This window comes from Hemiscyllium ocellatum, chromosome 12, assembly GCF_020745735.1.
Source record: "Hemiscyllium ocellatum isolate sHemOce1 chromosome 12, sHemOce1.pat.X.cur, whole genome shotgun sequence".
Classification (NCBI taxonomy): domain Eukaryota; kingdom Metazoa; phylum Chordata; class Chondrichthyes; order Orectolobiformes; family Hemiscylliidae; genus Hemiscyllium; species Hemiscyllium ocellatum.
In genome coordinates this window covers 102085565-102098244 of record NC_083412.1, presented here as the reverse complement: position 1 = coordinate 102098244, position 12680 = coordinate 102085565, and the positions used below count along the sequence as shown (strand labels likewise).

Below are 12680 nucleotides of genomic sequence, written 5' to 3'. Positions count from 1 at the left end.
AATTTCATCATCGACCTTGGCAGAACCCAGGTCCCCAGGAATTTAGCTGGGACTCTGGATTAACAGTCCATCGATAATACCACTAGGCCATTGCCTTCCCAAAGCAAGCTTTTCAAAAACTTAAATTGTGAGGAAGTACTGGCATAATAGCAATTTCACTTAAGTAGTCCTCCAGAGTCTTAGTTTAATGTCCCAAGAATCATTTCCTTTTGATCATATTGTCAACAAACTCTTCCAAATAAGTGGCCTCTACCACCTAGAAGGATAAGAGTAGCAGATACTAGGGAACACCATCAGCTGCAAGAAAAAACCCATATCATCCTGCCTAGGAACTATATATTACTATACATGTTAATGCTGCTCCCTCACTAATGCCCCCCTCTCCCTCAGTGCCCTTTGTTACTGATTGTATGTTAATGTTAATCTAGTTAACCTAACTAATGTTAACCCAGCTCCCTTACACTGTCACTTAGTAGTTTCTTTGTTCCCAGTGACCTCTTCTCTCTTGTTGTTAATCTGGCTCCCTTATACTGTCACACATACTGCCATTTGCTGCTCCCTGCCACTGTTGTGCTCAGCAATTCCTCTTTCCTTATTTCAGTTGATAAGAAACTTTGTTAAATCTGTAAACATCTGTTATATTCCTTTGGTGGGCAGAAGCATGGATTGGGGCTAATGTTAGAGTCATAGAGTCCCACAGCATGGAGACAGGCCCTTTGGCCTAAACTGGTCCATGCTGACCAAAATGTCCATCCATGCTAAACCCATTTCCCTGCACTTGGCCCATATCCTTCTAAACCTTTCCTATCCATGTATTTGTCCAAATGCCTTTTAAATATTGTTAATGACCCGCCTCAACCACTTCTGTTGGCAGCTCATTCCAACTCCATAGCGCCCCATGTGTAAAAACGTTGCCCCTCAGGTTCCCTTTTATTTTTTCCACTCTAACCTTAAACTGGTGCCCTCTACTCCTCAATTCCCCAATTTTAGGAAAAAGACTAAGTGCATTCACCCTATCCATAGCTGTGGTGATCTTATACACCTCTATAAGGTCCCCCCTCAATCTCCTACACTCTAAAGAAAAAAGTCCTAGCTTGTCTAACCTCTCCCTACAACTCAGACCATTTCTTCTGCATTCTTTCCAGTTTAATAACATCCTTCTTAAAACCAAGTGACTAAAACTGAAACCAATACTCCAACGTCCTGTATAACTGCAACATAACTTGCCAACTTCTATACTCAATGCCCTGACTGATGAAGGCCAGTGTGCCAAAACCCTCCTTCATTGTCCGGTCTACCTGTGACTCCACTTTCAGAGAACTGTGCACCTAAACTCTAAGGTCCTTCTGTTCCACTACACTCCTTAAGGCCCAACCATTCAACATGAAACTCCTACCTTGATTTGACTTTCCAAAATGCAACACCTCACACTTATCTATATAAGACTCCATTTGCCATTTCTCAGCCCACTTCCCAAGCTGATCAAGGTCCTGCTGCAATTTCTGATAGCCTTCCTCACTGTCCATGATACCACCTATTTTAGTGTCATCAGCAAACGTATTAATCATACCTTGTACATTCTCATCCAAATCATTGGTATAGATAACAAACAGCAATGGGTCCAGCACCGACCCTTGAGGCACTCCACTAGTCACAGGCCTCCAGTCCAACAAGCATCCTTCCACTATTACCCTCTGCTTCCTACCATCAAGCCAACTGTGAATCCAATTTGCCAGCTAGCCTTGGATTCCATGCAATGTAACCTTTCAGAGCAGCCTACCATGTGGAACCTTATCAAAGGCCTTACTGAAATCCACACTGACTATGTCTACCACCCTGCCCTCTTCAACCTTCTTGGTCACTTCATCAAAGAACGCCAACAAATTTGTGAGGCATGATCACCCACTCACAAAGTCATACTGCCTACTCCTCATCAAATCCCATCTTTCCAAATGCATATACAGAGGAACCTCAATTATCCAAAGGTTGTGAGCGGAGAGTATTTCATTCAGTTAATCAAATTCCAGATAATTGAATGTCAGAGAACAGTTTAGCCAAGCATCGGGACCTTGTGCTCTTGCTGGATAATCTGAAATTCATATAATCGAATGCCAGATGACAGAGGTACCTCTGTATATCTTATCCCTCAGAATCTTAAGTAACTCACGCACCCCACTAATTAAAATACTAATTCTGATTTGCAACTAAATTTGTTCACTAACAGCATGCTGTCCCATCAACAGCATGTCTGAAAATTATTCTCATCTTAATATGACATTAATTATACCAAAGCATGAGTGAGACCTTGCAGTGCAGCTGTCTTACCGGCTGCTCTGGGTATGAATCAAGGGGGATTGACTGTGTTGCCATCATGGTTTCAAGGGAAGCTGGAAGAATGTTTGCATCATGAGGAAGGAAGCTGGTGACCCTGAAACATAAAGAAGGGAGGTTAAGGAAGATGTAGTTTGAGGTACGGTTCATAATTTTATCCCCCCCCCCCCCTTTTTACTTTTCATGACATGGACTATATCCTGTCAAAAGCACAGGCACAGAGGCGACTATTCTGTCTGTGTCTTGATTATTATGCAACTAGCTGCCTTAAGGTGATGTGACACACCCTGGAGTGTATCAGCATTCATTTTTCACCTACACAGCAGGAATTTCCAAAGTGTAGATTGTGATCAAATCAAAACTGGATATTAACCAGATGGGCACCTCACACCTGTGTTCAGAAATATTAGACCAGCAGTCACCATATCCCTAAGATATAAACTCCAGAGCTCTGCAAAAGCAAACTCACTCCAAAATGTAGAAGTGTACTGGGGAGTGGGAGGGGGCTCAGGGTGGATGTACTGTATAATGCTGTTATTGATTTACAATAATGACAAAGTGAGGAGGTATAGTTTATCACAAAGATTTAAACATAGCTTTAGGAAAGGAATTGGGAATTTGTTGAGTCAGCAACAGTGAAATGGGAATACCCTAAGTTGGGAATCTACAAGCACAGAATGAAACAGGAGGCTCTACTCCTGCAAAGGTGATATAAAGAATCAAGGTCACAATTGTTAACACTGTCTCACACTTAGATTATAGTGGGGAAGTTGGTGTGTGCGAATTGCAGGAAAAGTAATAACATAAGGTGGCAGCGGTGGGATTCCAACGTACACGGAACTTCTAGGCAGACTGAATAAGCCATCGTCTGAGTGTTGGTTGCATGAGACGGATGGGCCCACAAGGTAAGATTCATCTTGATCTCTCTCTCTGTAAACTTAACACTCAGTTGACCCCTCGTCTCCTGGGGCTTGGTGGTGACGGAACCTTTGAGGTAACTCGCATACTTCCACACCAACAAGTCGCTTTGCAAGGAAAAAGATTTAATCAGGGTTAGAGTGCCCAGGGTTTTAATCAGAGTTAGAATCCCCAGGGTTTTGATTGGGGTTAGAGTCTCTAGACATATAGAGTAAGAAAAAGGGTTTGAGTCCCCTGGAAAAAGAGGTTTGGATTCCTCTAGTGGCAAGATTTGAGGCTCCAGAACATTTGGAAACCAGGAACTTCAAAGAAAAACATCTAAATAAAATTTGGTACTTCTTAAAGTTATCATCTTTGACCCCCACACCTCAGAAGTACTTTTAGAGCAACAATGCATCACTGGGAAAATGGGGAGAAGGTGGACCCAGTCTGCTCAGATCCCAACAGTCAAATGCATTGACTGCAAGGGACGCTTTGTCCAGGTTTTATTGTGGGAGTCTCAGTTTCTGGGCTGTGGATTCGACTCGGCGAGTCTTTCTTCTGGGGGAAGTGAGTGGCTTGCACTGCGGCACCATGTAGTCTGCTGTGAGGGCTTTCTCTTTTCACAAGCATAATTTCATCGAGAGGATGCGGAAAGTAAAAGACACGAAACACTGAAATTAAGATTATACTAATATTTGGGTCAAAAAAAGAAAGTTTCAATGTACATTCTGCCATGTTGAGAATGTTTGATATTTAAATATTTTGGTTTGTTAAAATCCTGGTTCAGAGAATCCTTTTAAGTAATTGTTTTGCTGTGTTTGAATCAGGATCTCAATTTGTTGTGTTGTGTGGGCTATATAATAGGGCAGAGTTTGTTTTTACACTGAAATTATACAACATTATGTTCTTTTTTAAAACAATCAAACTTGTAACCTTAAAACAAATTGTTTGAGGTCCTTGAGGGCCTGATTTGTTCAAAATTCTACAAAGCTGTTTCAAAAAAAAAGCAATTGCGTCAGTGGTCATGCCTTAGCCAGATGAGAGTATTGTATTAGAGTATCGTATTGGAGTATCTTTGCTGCTTTTTTTTTAAAAGCAGAATGTTCATAAAAAAGTGCATTTTAATGTTGATGTTTTGTTAAGATTTTTAGAGCATATTAGAATTTGAGGCTGAGCTGTTTCAGTTCTTTCAATTAATGTTAAGACTTCATTGGCCTCCTTCATATTGCAAATTCAAAGAATGTTGATCTCTACCAAAGTTGCCATGTAATTCCGACTGTTTTATTTGGAAAGTTTCATTTGGAGAACATAATATATTCTGCATTTGTTCCCCACGAATATTTGAGATTTAAATCTGAACTGAAACTGCCTCTTAAATGGCTAAGGCACAGGAAACATTTTGATGTTTTCTAATAATTTGGTGAAGTGAGCAGACAGGTGGCAGATGAAGTCACATGCAAACAGGTGTGAAATAATTCATTTTGGGAGGAAGAACATGGAGAAACAGTGGTGGTATTGTTCTAAAGGAGTTGGTGGAGCAGAGGAAGCTGGGAGTCACCTGTGCATAAATTACTGAAGGACAGGTTGATGGTGGCTAACAAAGCATTAACATTTCTAGGCTTGTTCAGAAGGTGTATAGAGTACAAAAACAAGAAAACTATTTTTAAAAGTACAAATATATATTCAATCTCAGCTGGAGTATTTTGTTCAATTCTGTGCATTAGTTTAGCAGGAATATAGGTACAACAAGTAATTAGAAAGGCAAATAGAATGTTATGAGTTAAATGAGATAGAATATAAAAGTAGAGAAATCTTAATAGACCGTTGAGAGGATTGCTATGAAACAACAGCTGGACTTCTGTGTACAGTTTTGGTCACTGTCCTTAATGAGGGATATACTTGCATTGAAAGTTAATTAAAGTAGGTTCAGTTGGGTGATTCCTGGGGTGAGTACTCAGTCTTTGAGGACAGGCTGAGCAGGTTGGATCTATCTCTATTAGAGTTTAGAGGACTGACAGGTGATAAGAGTTGACAAGATAGATGGCGGAAGGATGTTTGCCCTTGTGAAAGAATCTAAAACTGGGGGTCATATGCACAAACCCTCCAGTTTTGGGAAGTTGTAAGACAGAGATGATGAGAAATTTGTCTCAGTGGTTAATTGGTCTGCAGAATTCTCTTCCCCAGACACCAGTAAAGGCTGGATTATTGAATCGGTTCAAAGGATGTTATACCAATTTTTGATTAGTAATGGAGTCAAGGGGGAGATGGGAGGGAGGGCATATAAGAAAATAGAGTTTAGACCACAATCAGATCAGTCATCAATGGTGGGTAGGCTTCACACACTGAATGGCCTACTCCTGCTCTTATTTCTTATAATTTTATGTTCTACTTTATAGAATGGCTAGTCAATCAGAATTGAAAGCATTACTCCAAATGATGGATAATTATGCAGTATATGAATTTAACAACACCATGTTTCTGTATTTCATTCTTTGAGAAATAAACTCCAGTACAGGTGGTTCTGTAATCTGCGTTTCGTTAATGTAAATTCACTGTAACATGATTGATGATTTGGGGACAGTGTTTCTAAAGCATGAACGTTTGAAACATGTGTTGACTGTAATGCTGTTTCTGAAGTGCAATTTTTCTCTAACACCACGTAGCACAAGAACGCAACTGTCACATTACAGCAGAATTACCTGGATGCTAATTATGCTAAAGCCTCACCATTTGCACACCTGCATTCATTTGAGTCCTTGTTCCTCAATCCTACTTTTTTACCACTTTTCCAAAAAATAAATTGCTCCTTAATTCTTCTACCAACTTGAATAGCCTCATTCTGTGTTAAATTTAATTTGTCATTTATCACAGATTCCACAGAGGGAAGGAGACAAAAGGCAAATAGCTATAGGCCATCTTTTATTGTACAGTCATACAGCATGGAAACAGACCCTTCTGTTCAATCAGTCCATGTTGACCATAATCCCAAACAAAACTAGTCCTACCTGCCTGTGATTGGCCCATATTCCTCCAAACATTACTTATTCATGTAATTATTCAAATATCTTTTAAATGTTGGCACTGTACCTGCATCCACCACTTCCTCTGGACGTTCATTCCACACATTTTTTTTAAAAATTGCCCCTCATGTCTTTGTTAAATCTTTTCATCCTTTCATCTTAAAAACATGCCCCCAGCCTTGAAAGTCCCCACACTAGGAAACGACATTCACCATTTTTCTCTATCTTTACCCCTCATGATTTTATAAACCTCCAAAAGGTTACCTCTCAACCTCCTACTCTCCAATGAAAAATGACTCAACCTATCCATCCTGTCCTTATGCACAAACCCTCCAGTTTTGGGAAATTGTAAGTGTATTATAAAGAATGTAACAGCAAAGCATATAGAAATATAGAATATGATATGCAGAATCAGCATGGCTTCACAAAGGGGAAATCGTGCTCGATAAACATACTGGAGTTTTTTGAGGAACTAACAAACAGGATCGATAAAGGATAGTGGATATATGTGGATTTTCAGAAGGTAATGATAAAAGGCCACATATCAGGCTACCCAATAAGCCGACAGTGTTATAACTTGTCTATTAGTACAGACAGAGGATTGGCTAACTATGATGGAGATTTGGGATAAGAGGACACTTTCAGAATAATAAACTCTAACGAATGGTTTGGCACAGGTATTAGTGTTGGGACTACAATTATTTACAATATTTGTTACTGATTTGGAAGAGGAAGGTGAATATACTACAGCCAGGTTTTCAGATGACACAAAAATGGCAGGGACATAGTCAGATCACCTACCAAGGCAAAAGACTTGGTAGGTGAAATATAATGTGGAAACGTGAGGTTACACATTTTAGTAGGATGAATGGAAGAGCCAAATATTACTTAAATGGAGAAAGACTTCAGAAAGCTACAAAATAGTGGTTTGAAAGTCCTCATAAATGAATCACAAAAAGCTAGCAACCAAGTTCAGTGGATAACAGGGAAGGCAAAGAGAATATTGGCCTTTACTTCAAAGGAAATGGATTAAATTGGTTGTTCTGCTTTAACATGCATTTTGTTAATGTGAATTCACTGCAACGCAATTGACAAATTGGGGACACTTTCTCAAGCATGATTACATTACCAACACTTTAAGCGATTTTTATATAACACAGGGTTGCACAAGAATGCAACCATCACGTTAATCAGAGAACTACCTGTACAGATAGGGAGAGTTTGCTAAAACTGTACAAGGTATTAGTCAGGCTGGAGTACTGTAAAGAGTTTTGGGCACCTTATTGAAAGAAAGAAAGAAAGAGAAGGGTATGGAAGAATTGTCTTACATGAAGAAATTGTATTGGTTGGGCTCGTAACTTAGAAAAATGAGAGTCAACCTGATTGAAACATTCAAGATTCTTAAGGGGCTTTGCAGGGTAAATGCGTAAAGGTTGTTACCCCTTATAGGAGAGTCTGGGGTCAGAGGGAATAATTTCAGAATATGAGATTGCACATTTATGACGAAGGAAAATTTTCTTCTTTCAGTAGTGAATCTGTGGAAATCTTTACCACAGAGGGCTGTTGAGGTTAGGTCATTAAGTATATTCAGGCTGAGACAGATTTTTAATCAGTAAGCGAATCAAAGGTGTTGGGGAAAAGGCAAGAAAATGAAGCTGAGGGTTATCAGATCAGCCATGATGGGCTGATTGGCCTACTTCTGCTGTTGTCATATTAAATCTATTTGTCTTCTTGTAAGTTGGTACAACTTCCACCTATACTCTCAACATGGTGTCAAACTGCATATCTCCAACTACTCAATCCAAATGATTTGTGTGAAAGATCGTGAATGACAGTAGCTCCTGAGGGACAACATTTTTGCCAAACTAAGAAAATTTCAACTGCAACCCTGTTTTCTGTTCCAATCTTTCAATCGAGAATGGCCTTTTTCCACAATTCTATAATTCTAGGACACCGTACACCATAGCCTTTAATGTGCAGCACCTATTTGAAGCTGACATTATATTAGGCAGACCAGATTTTCAAACTGACTTACAAACCTTGGGAAGTTCAGACTTTGACTGAAACTTCGGCAAATAATGCCAGGATTTTGTGGAGCAGCATTTAAAGGTGAGATCATCTCCCAAAATACATCCAGAGTTGGTCCATCGATAGTCTAAAGTTGCATCAGCAACAGAGTTGGCAGAGCAGAAAGGTCATGACAATCCCTTGGAGACATTGATTGTGAGCTGGGGCTGGGATACAGATGTGTTGTATGCACTGAGAAATGTTTACATGAAGGACTGCAAAAATGCCCACAGACTTCCAGCTCATAAATTTGTTCATATTTGCAAAGGAGCAATTATCAAAAACAGGCACATTTTCTTATTAAGTAATTGTCACACCATTCGATGAAAAACTGGAAAGTCAAGTCACGGAGACTACATTATAATATTTAACTCCTTGTTCATTGCCTATTGTTAAAAACATTCACTGAAGTTGACAAAACTGTGGATATCCTTGTGGATTATGATGGATATTGGAAGGTGACATAATATTTTAGTCAAATCAATTGGATGTTGGAAGACACTTATTGAATTGGTGGTTTAAGCAGAATTTGTAAAAGAAATTTGGTGAAGAGTAGACAAGGAGAGTTTTCTGTCCCATGCCAAGAATATTATTTGGTGATGTTTTGATTTCAGATCTACCTGTGGAGATACCATTCAGCCTGGCATGATAAGCCAGTCTTACTGCTTTGACCATTTGCCGTCAGCACGCAGCTTTTGTCTCTCACTTCATTTTGAGTTTCACTGTTTTGTTTTTAATCAGGATACAGTCAGTTGTTGAAGTATTGTGCGTCTGGCTATGAAGCCTGGGCCTGTCCATCAGCTTGGTGCTAAGACCCGGGCCGGAGGGCGCACTCGCCTCTGCTGCTTTTTATTAAAACAAAAAGCCACCCGACCGCCCCGCCGCCATTGTCCAATTGCGCCATTTTCCAACCAACCAGGAAGCTCCGCGGGACTGCGCCCCGCGACCCACCCCCGTTGCGCGGCCCCGACACCCGCTCCCCAAGCAGCAAGAACGGGCACGCGCACAGGCGCGCCTCACCCTCTTTCACCCCCCACCCCCCATCGCCGGCCCCGTCGCCATCCGCAGGCGGCGACACAAAGGGAAAGGCCCCGGGCTGGGCCGAAGCTGGACGCCGCTCCCGCTCCGAGTGAGGACGGGCTGAGGTAGCGGGTGGTTTTGTTCCCCAACCTTCCCTTGAGCCCCGGGCCCGCTAGGCGGAAGGCGGGCAGCCAGGCGGCGGCAGCGGCGGGAAGCGGGGCCGGCCGCGGGCGCTGACTGACAGCTTACCTGAATGCCAATCTTCATCAGACTGACACCTCGCTGCAGCAATCAGCCCCACACAGCGCACAACGTCAGCACGTACACGCCGCACCGTGCGCCCCACAGCCGGCACGCACAGCGCGTAACTCACTGCATATTCATAAGGGGGTGGGTCATGCCCCACAAATGGCCCACCTTCAACAATGGACACGACGCCACATATTCATCAGAAGGGCGGGGCTTTGACCGGTCCCGCCCCAGCCCGCGCCTCTAGCACCGCCCCCTGCAGGACAAGTCCGCACACACACCCCGGCCCCGCCCCCGTCCCCTGGGTCAGAGCCAGGTCGGGCCTGTTCTCAGTCCATCCTTTTGCAGCCTGTGGATATTGTGATAAAGTGGCTAGTACAATTGTAACATTTAATAGCCACCTGATGAAGGAGCAATGCTCCGAAGATAGTGCTTCCAATTAAACCTGTTGGACTATAATCTGGTGTTGTGTGATATTTGACATTTTAAAGGCATTTGGGTGGGTATATGAATAGGAAGGGTTTGGAGGGATATGGGGCAGGTGGGACTAGGTTGGGTTGGGATATCTGGTTGGCATGGACGCGTTGGACCGTAGGGTCTGTTTCCATGCTGTACATCTCTATGACTACTTTTCCTGTTATGAAGTTAAAGATCACACAACACCAGGTTATAGTCCAACAGGTTTAATTGGAAGCACACTAGCTTTCGGAGCGACGCTCCTTCATCAGGCGATAGTGGAGGGCTCGATCGTAACACAGAATTTATAGGAAAAATTTACAGTGTGATGTCACTGAAATTATACATTGAAAAATTGATTGTTAAGCCTTTCATCTGTTAGAATACAGTGATAGTTTCACTTCTTTCATGTGTAGATCACAAAACCGTTTTATTTAAAGTTGCATTCTCAGGTTAGCTGTTATGGGATAACTTAGGACTAGGCATCCCAGTTTCAAAATAATAGGTCACCCATTTTTCCAATAATGAAGGAAAAAAATGATATCAAAGGTTGTGATTCTTTGGAATTCTCCTCAAAAATGTGATGAATGCAGAATCTTTAAATATTTGTAAGGTGGGGGTGGATAAGGGGAATTAAACATTATTGAGGATATGCGACTGGAGCAGATGAATTAAATATTACAAATTAGGCCTGTTTCTCTAGAATTTAGATGTTTAACTGATATAGAACATAGAACATTACAGCGCTGTGAGGGCCCTTGATGTTGTGCCAACCTGTGGAACCAATGTGAAACCCATTTAACATACGCTATTCCATTTTTATCCATATGTTTATCCAATGACCATTTAAATGTAAAGTTGACGAGTCCACTACTTGTTGCAGGCAGGGCATTCCACACTCCTATTACTCTCTGAGCAAAGAAACTACCTATGACATCTGTCCTATATCTATTACCCTTCAATTTAAAGCTATGTCCCCTCGTGCTAGCCATCATTATCTGAGGAAAAAAGCTCTCACTGTGCACCGTCTAATCCTCTGATTATCTTATATGTCTCAATTAAGTCACCTCAAACTCCTCTCTAATGAAAACAGCCTCAATTTCCTCAATCTTTCCTCATAGGGCCTTTCCTCCATACCAGGCAACGTCGTAGTAAATCTCCTCTGAACCCTTTCCAAAGCTTCCACATCCTTCCTATAATGCGGTGACCAGAACTGTATGCAATACTCCCAAGTGCAGTCACATCAGAGTTTTGTACAGGTGCAGCTTGACCTCGTGGCTCTGAAACTCAATCCCTCTATCAATAAAAGCGATTACACCGTATGCCTTTTTTTTGTTGTAAATATTTTTAATATTGAAAAAAAAGGGTTTTGAGTTTTTTTTACAAAATTACAAAATTAACACAAAATAGTGTAACCACTTTACAGCATCAATATAAAATTAAGAAAACTATCTACTAATCTACTGTACAAACTACTAAAACACAAAATAAGATATAAGAAAGAAGACTCTATATATAGAAAATAATTCTATATATAGTACATAACTAACAACAAAAAAAGAAGGTAAATAAATAAATAAGCATTCAAAATAAAATTATATCAAATCATAACAAAACCCGCATTTATAAGGGATTCTTCCCCCAGGGGCCACCGAACCAACAAACATCATCCTCACGGATAAACAAAGGCCCAAAACAGTATGGCTGATACACCTGCACCGGTGTGGTTCAAAAAGGGCTGCCACGTCCTATAAAATAATTCAATTTTTTGGTGCACCATATTCGTAAGGAAGTCCATGGGAATATATTCCATAACTATCCTATACGAATTTAGAAGTTCCGGGGGATTTTCCGATACCCAACTTACTAAAATGTTTCTCCTCGCACAAAAAGAGACGATAGTAAATAGTTTCTTCCTGTATGCATTGAGAGAATGAAGATTTGGAAAGCCCAAAAGGAGAGACACAAGGTCCAACCCAATCTCCATTCCCAAAATCTTTGCCAAGGCATTCGCTACACTGTCCCAATATCTACGAATCTTCTGGCATGTTCACAAACAATGAGTGAGAGTCCCAACTTCTATTTTACATTTAGGGCACATTGGGGGTGCTCCTGCCTTGAACTTTGCAAGCCGCTGTGGTGCCATATGAGCCCGATGTGGTATCTTCAGTTGAATAGCCTGAGTTCTATTACAGATAGAGATCTTCCTGGCATTTTCCCAGATATCCTCCCACATTGAGATTTCCATCCCAAATTCTTGAGTCCAGGGTTTATATAACCGTTCCAGAACCTTCGATACCTTATTACCTAGCGAGTGGTGGAGAGTGCTGACTGAGGGTGCACCCATCGGCTGAATCATTCTCCTGTCCATATCTGATTTGTACCAATTAGTCATCAATGTGGTCTTTTTTTGTACGAAGTTTCGTACTTGAAAACCCGAACTTCTAACACAACTGTTTGAAGGATATCATGATCTCCCCATTGAATAGATCTCCCAAACAGGAGATACCTCTGGACTCCCAAATTTTAAATCCAGCATCTGTCAAGCCTGGCTGAAATCCAAACATAGGTAAAAATCCTGATGAAGGGCTTTTGCCCGAAACATCAATTTCACTGCTCGTTGGATGCTGCCTGAAC

At 41.2% G+C, this 12680-nt stretch overlaps 1 protein-coding gene across 3 annotated transcripts in view; it reads right to left on the bottom strand.

Moving 5' to 3' along the window:
• Positions 1–9667, bottom strand: part of pknox1.1 (pbx/knotted 1 homeobox 1.1) — a 103636-nt gene extending 93969 nt beyond the window's left edge. For 2 of the 3 annotated variants that reach the window (XM_060833890.1, XM_060833891.1), the window contains exon 1: positions 2326–2402. Coding sequence is in view for 1 of the 3 variants with exons in the window: in XM_060833889.1 (XP_060689872.1) it covers positions 2326–2373 (48 nt within the window). In the remaining 2 variants the exon portion in view is untranslated. Of the gene's footprint in view, positions 1–2325; positions 2429–9587 lie in introns of those variants that run through there. The other variant, XM_060833889.1, reaches the window with a different exon arrangement.
• Positions 9668–12680: the final 3013 nt, after the last annotated feature.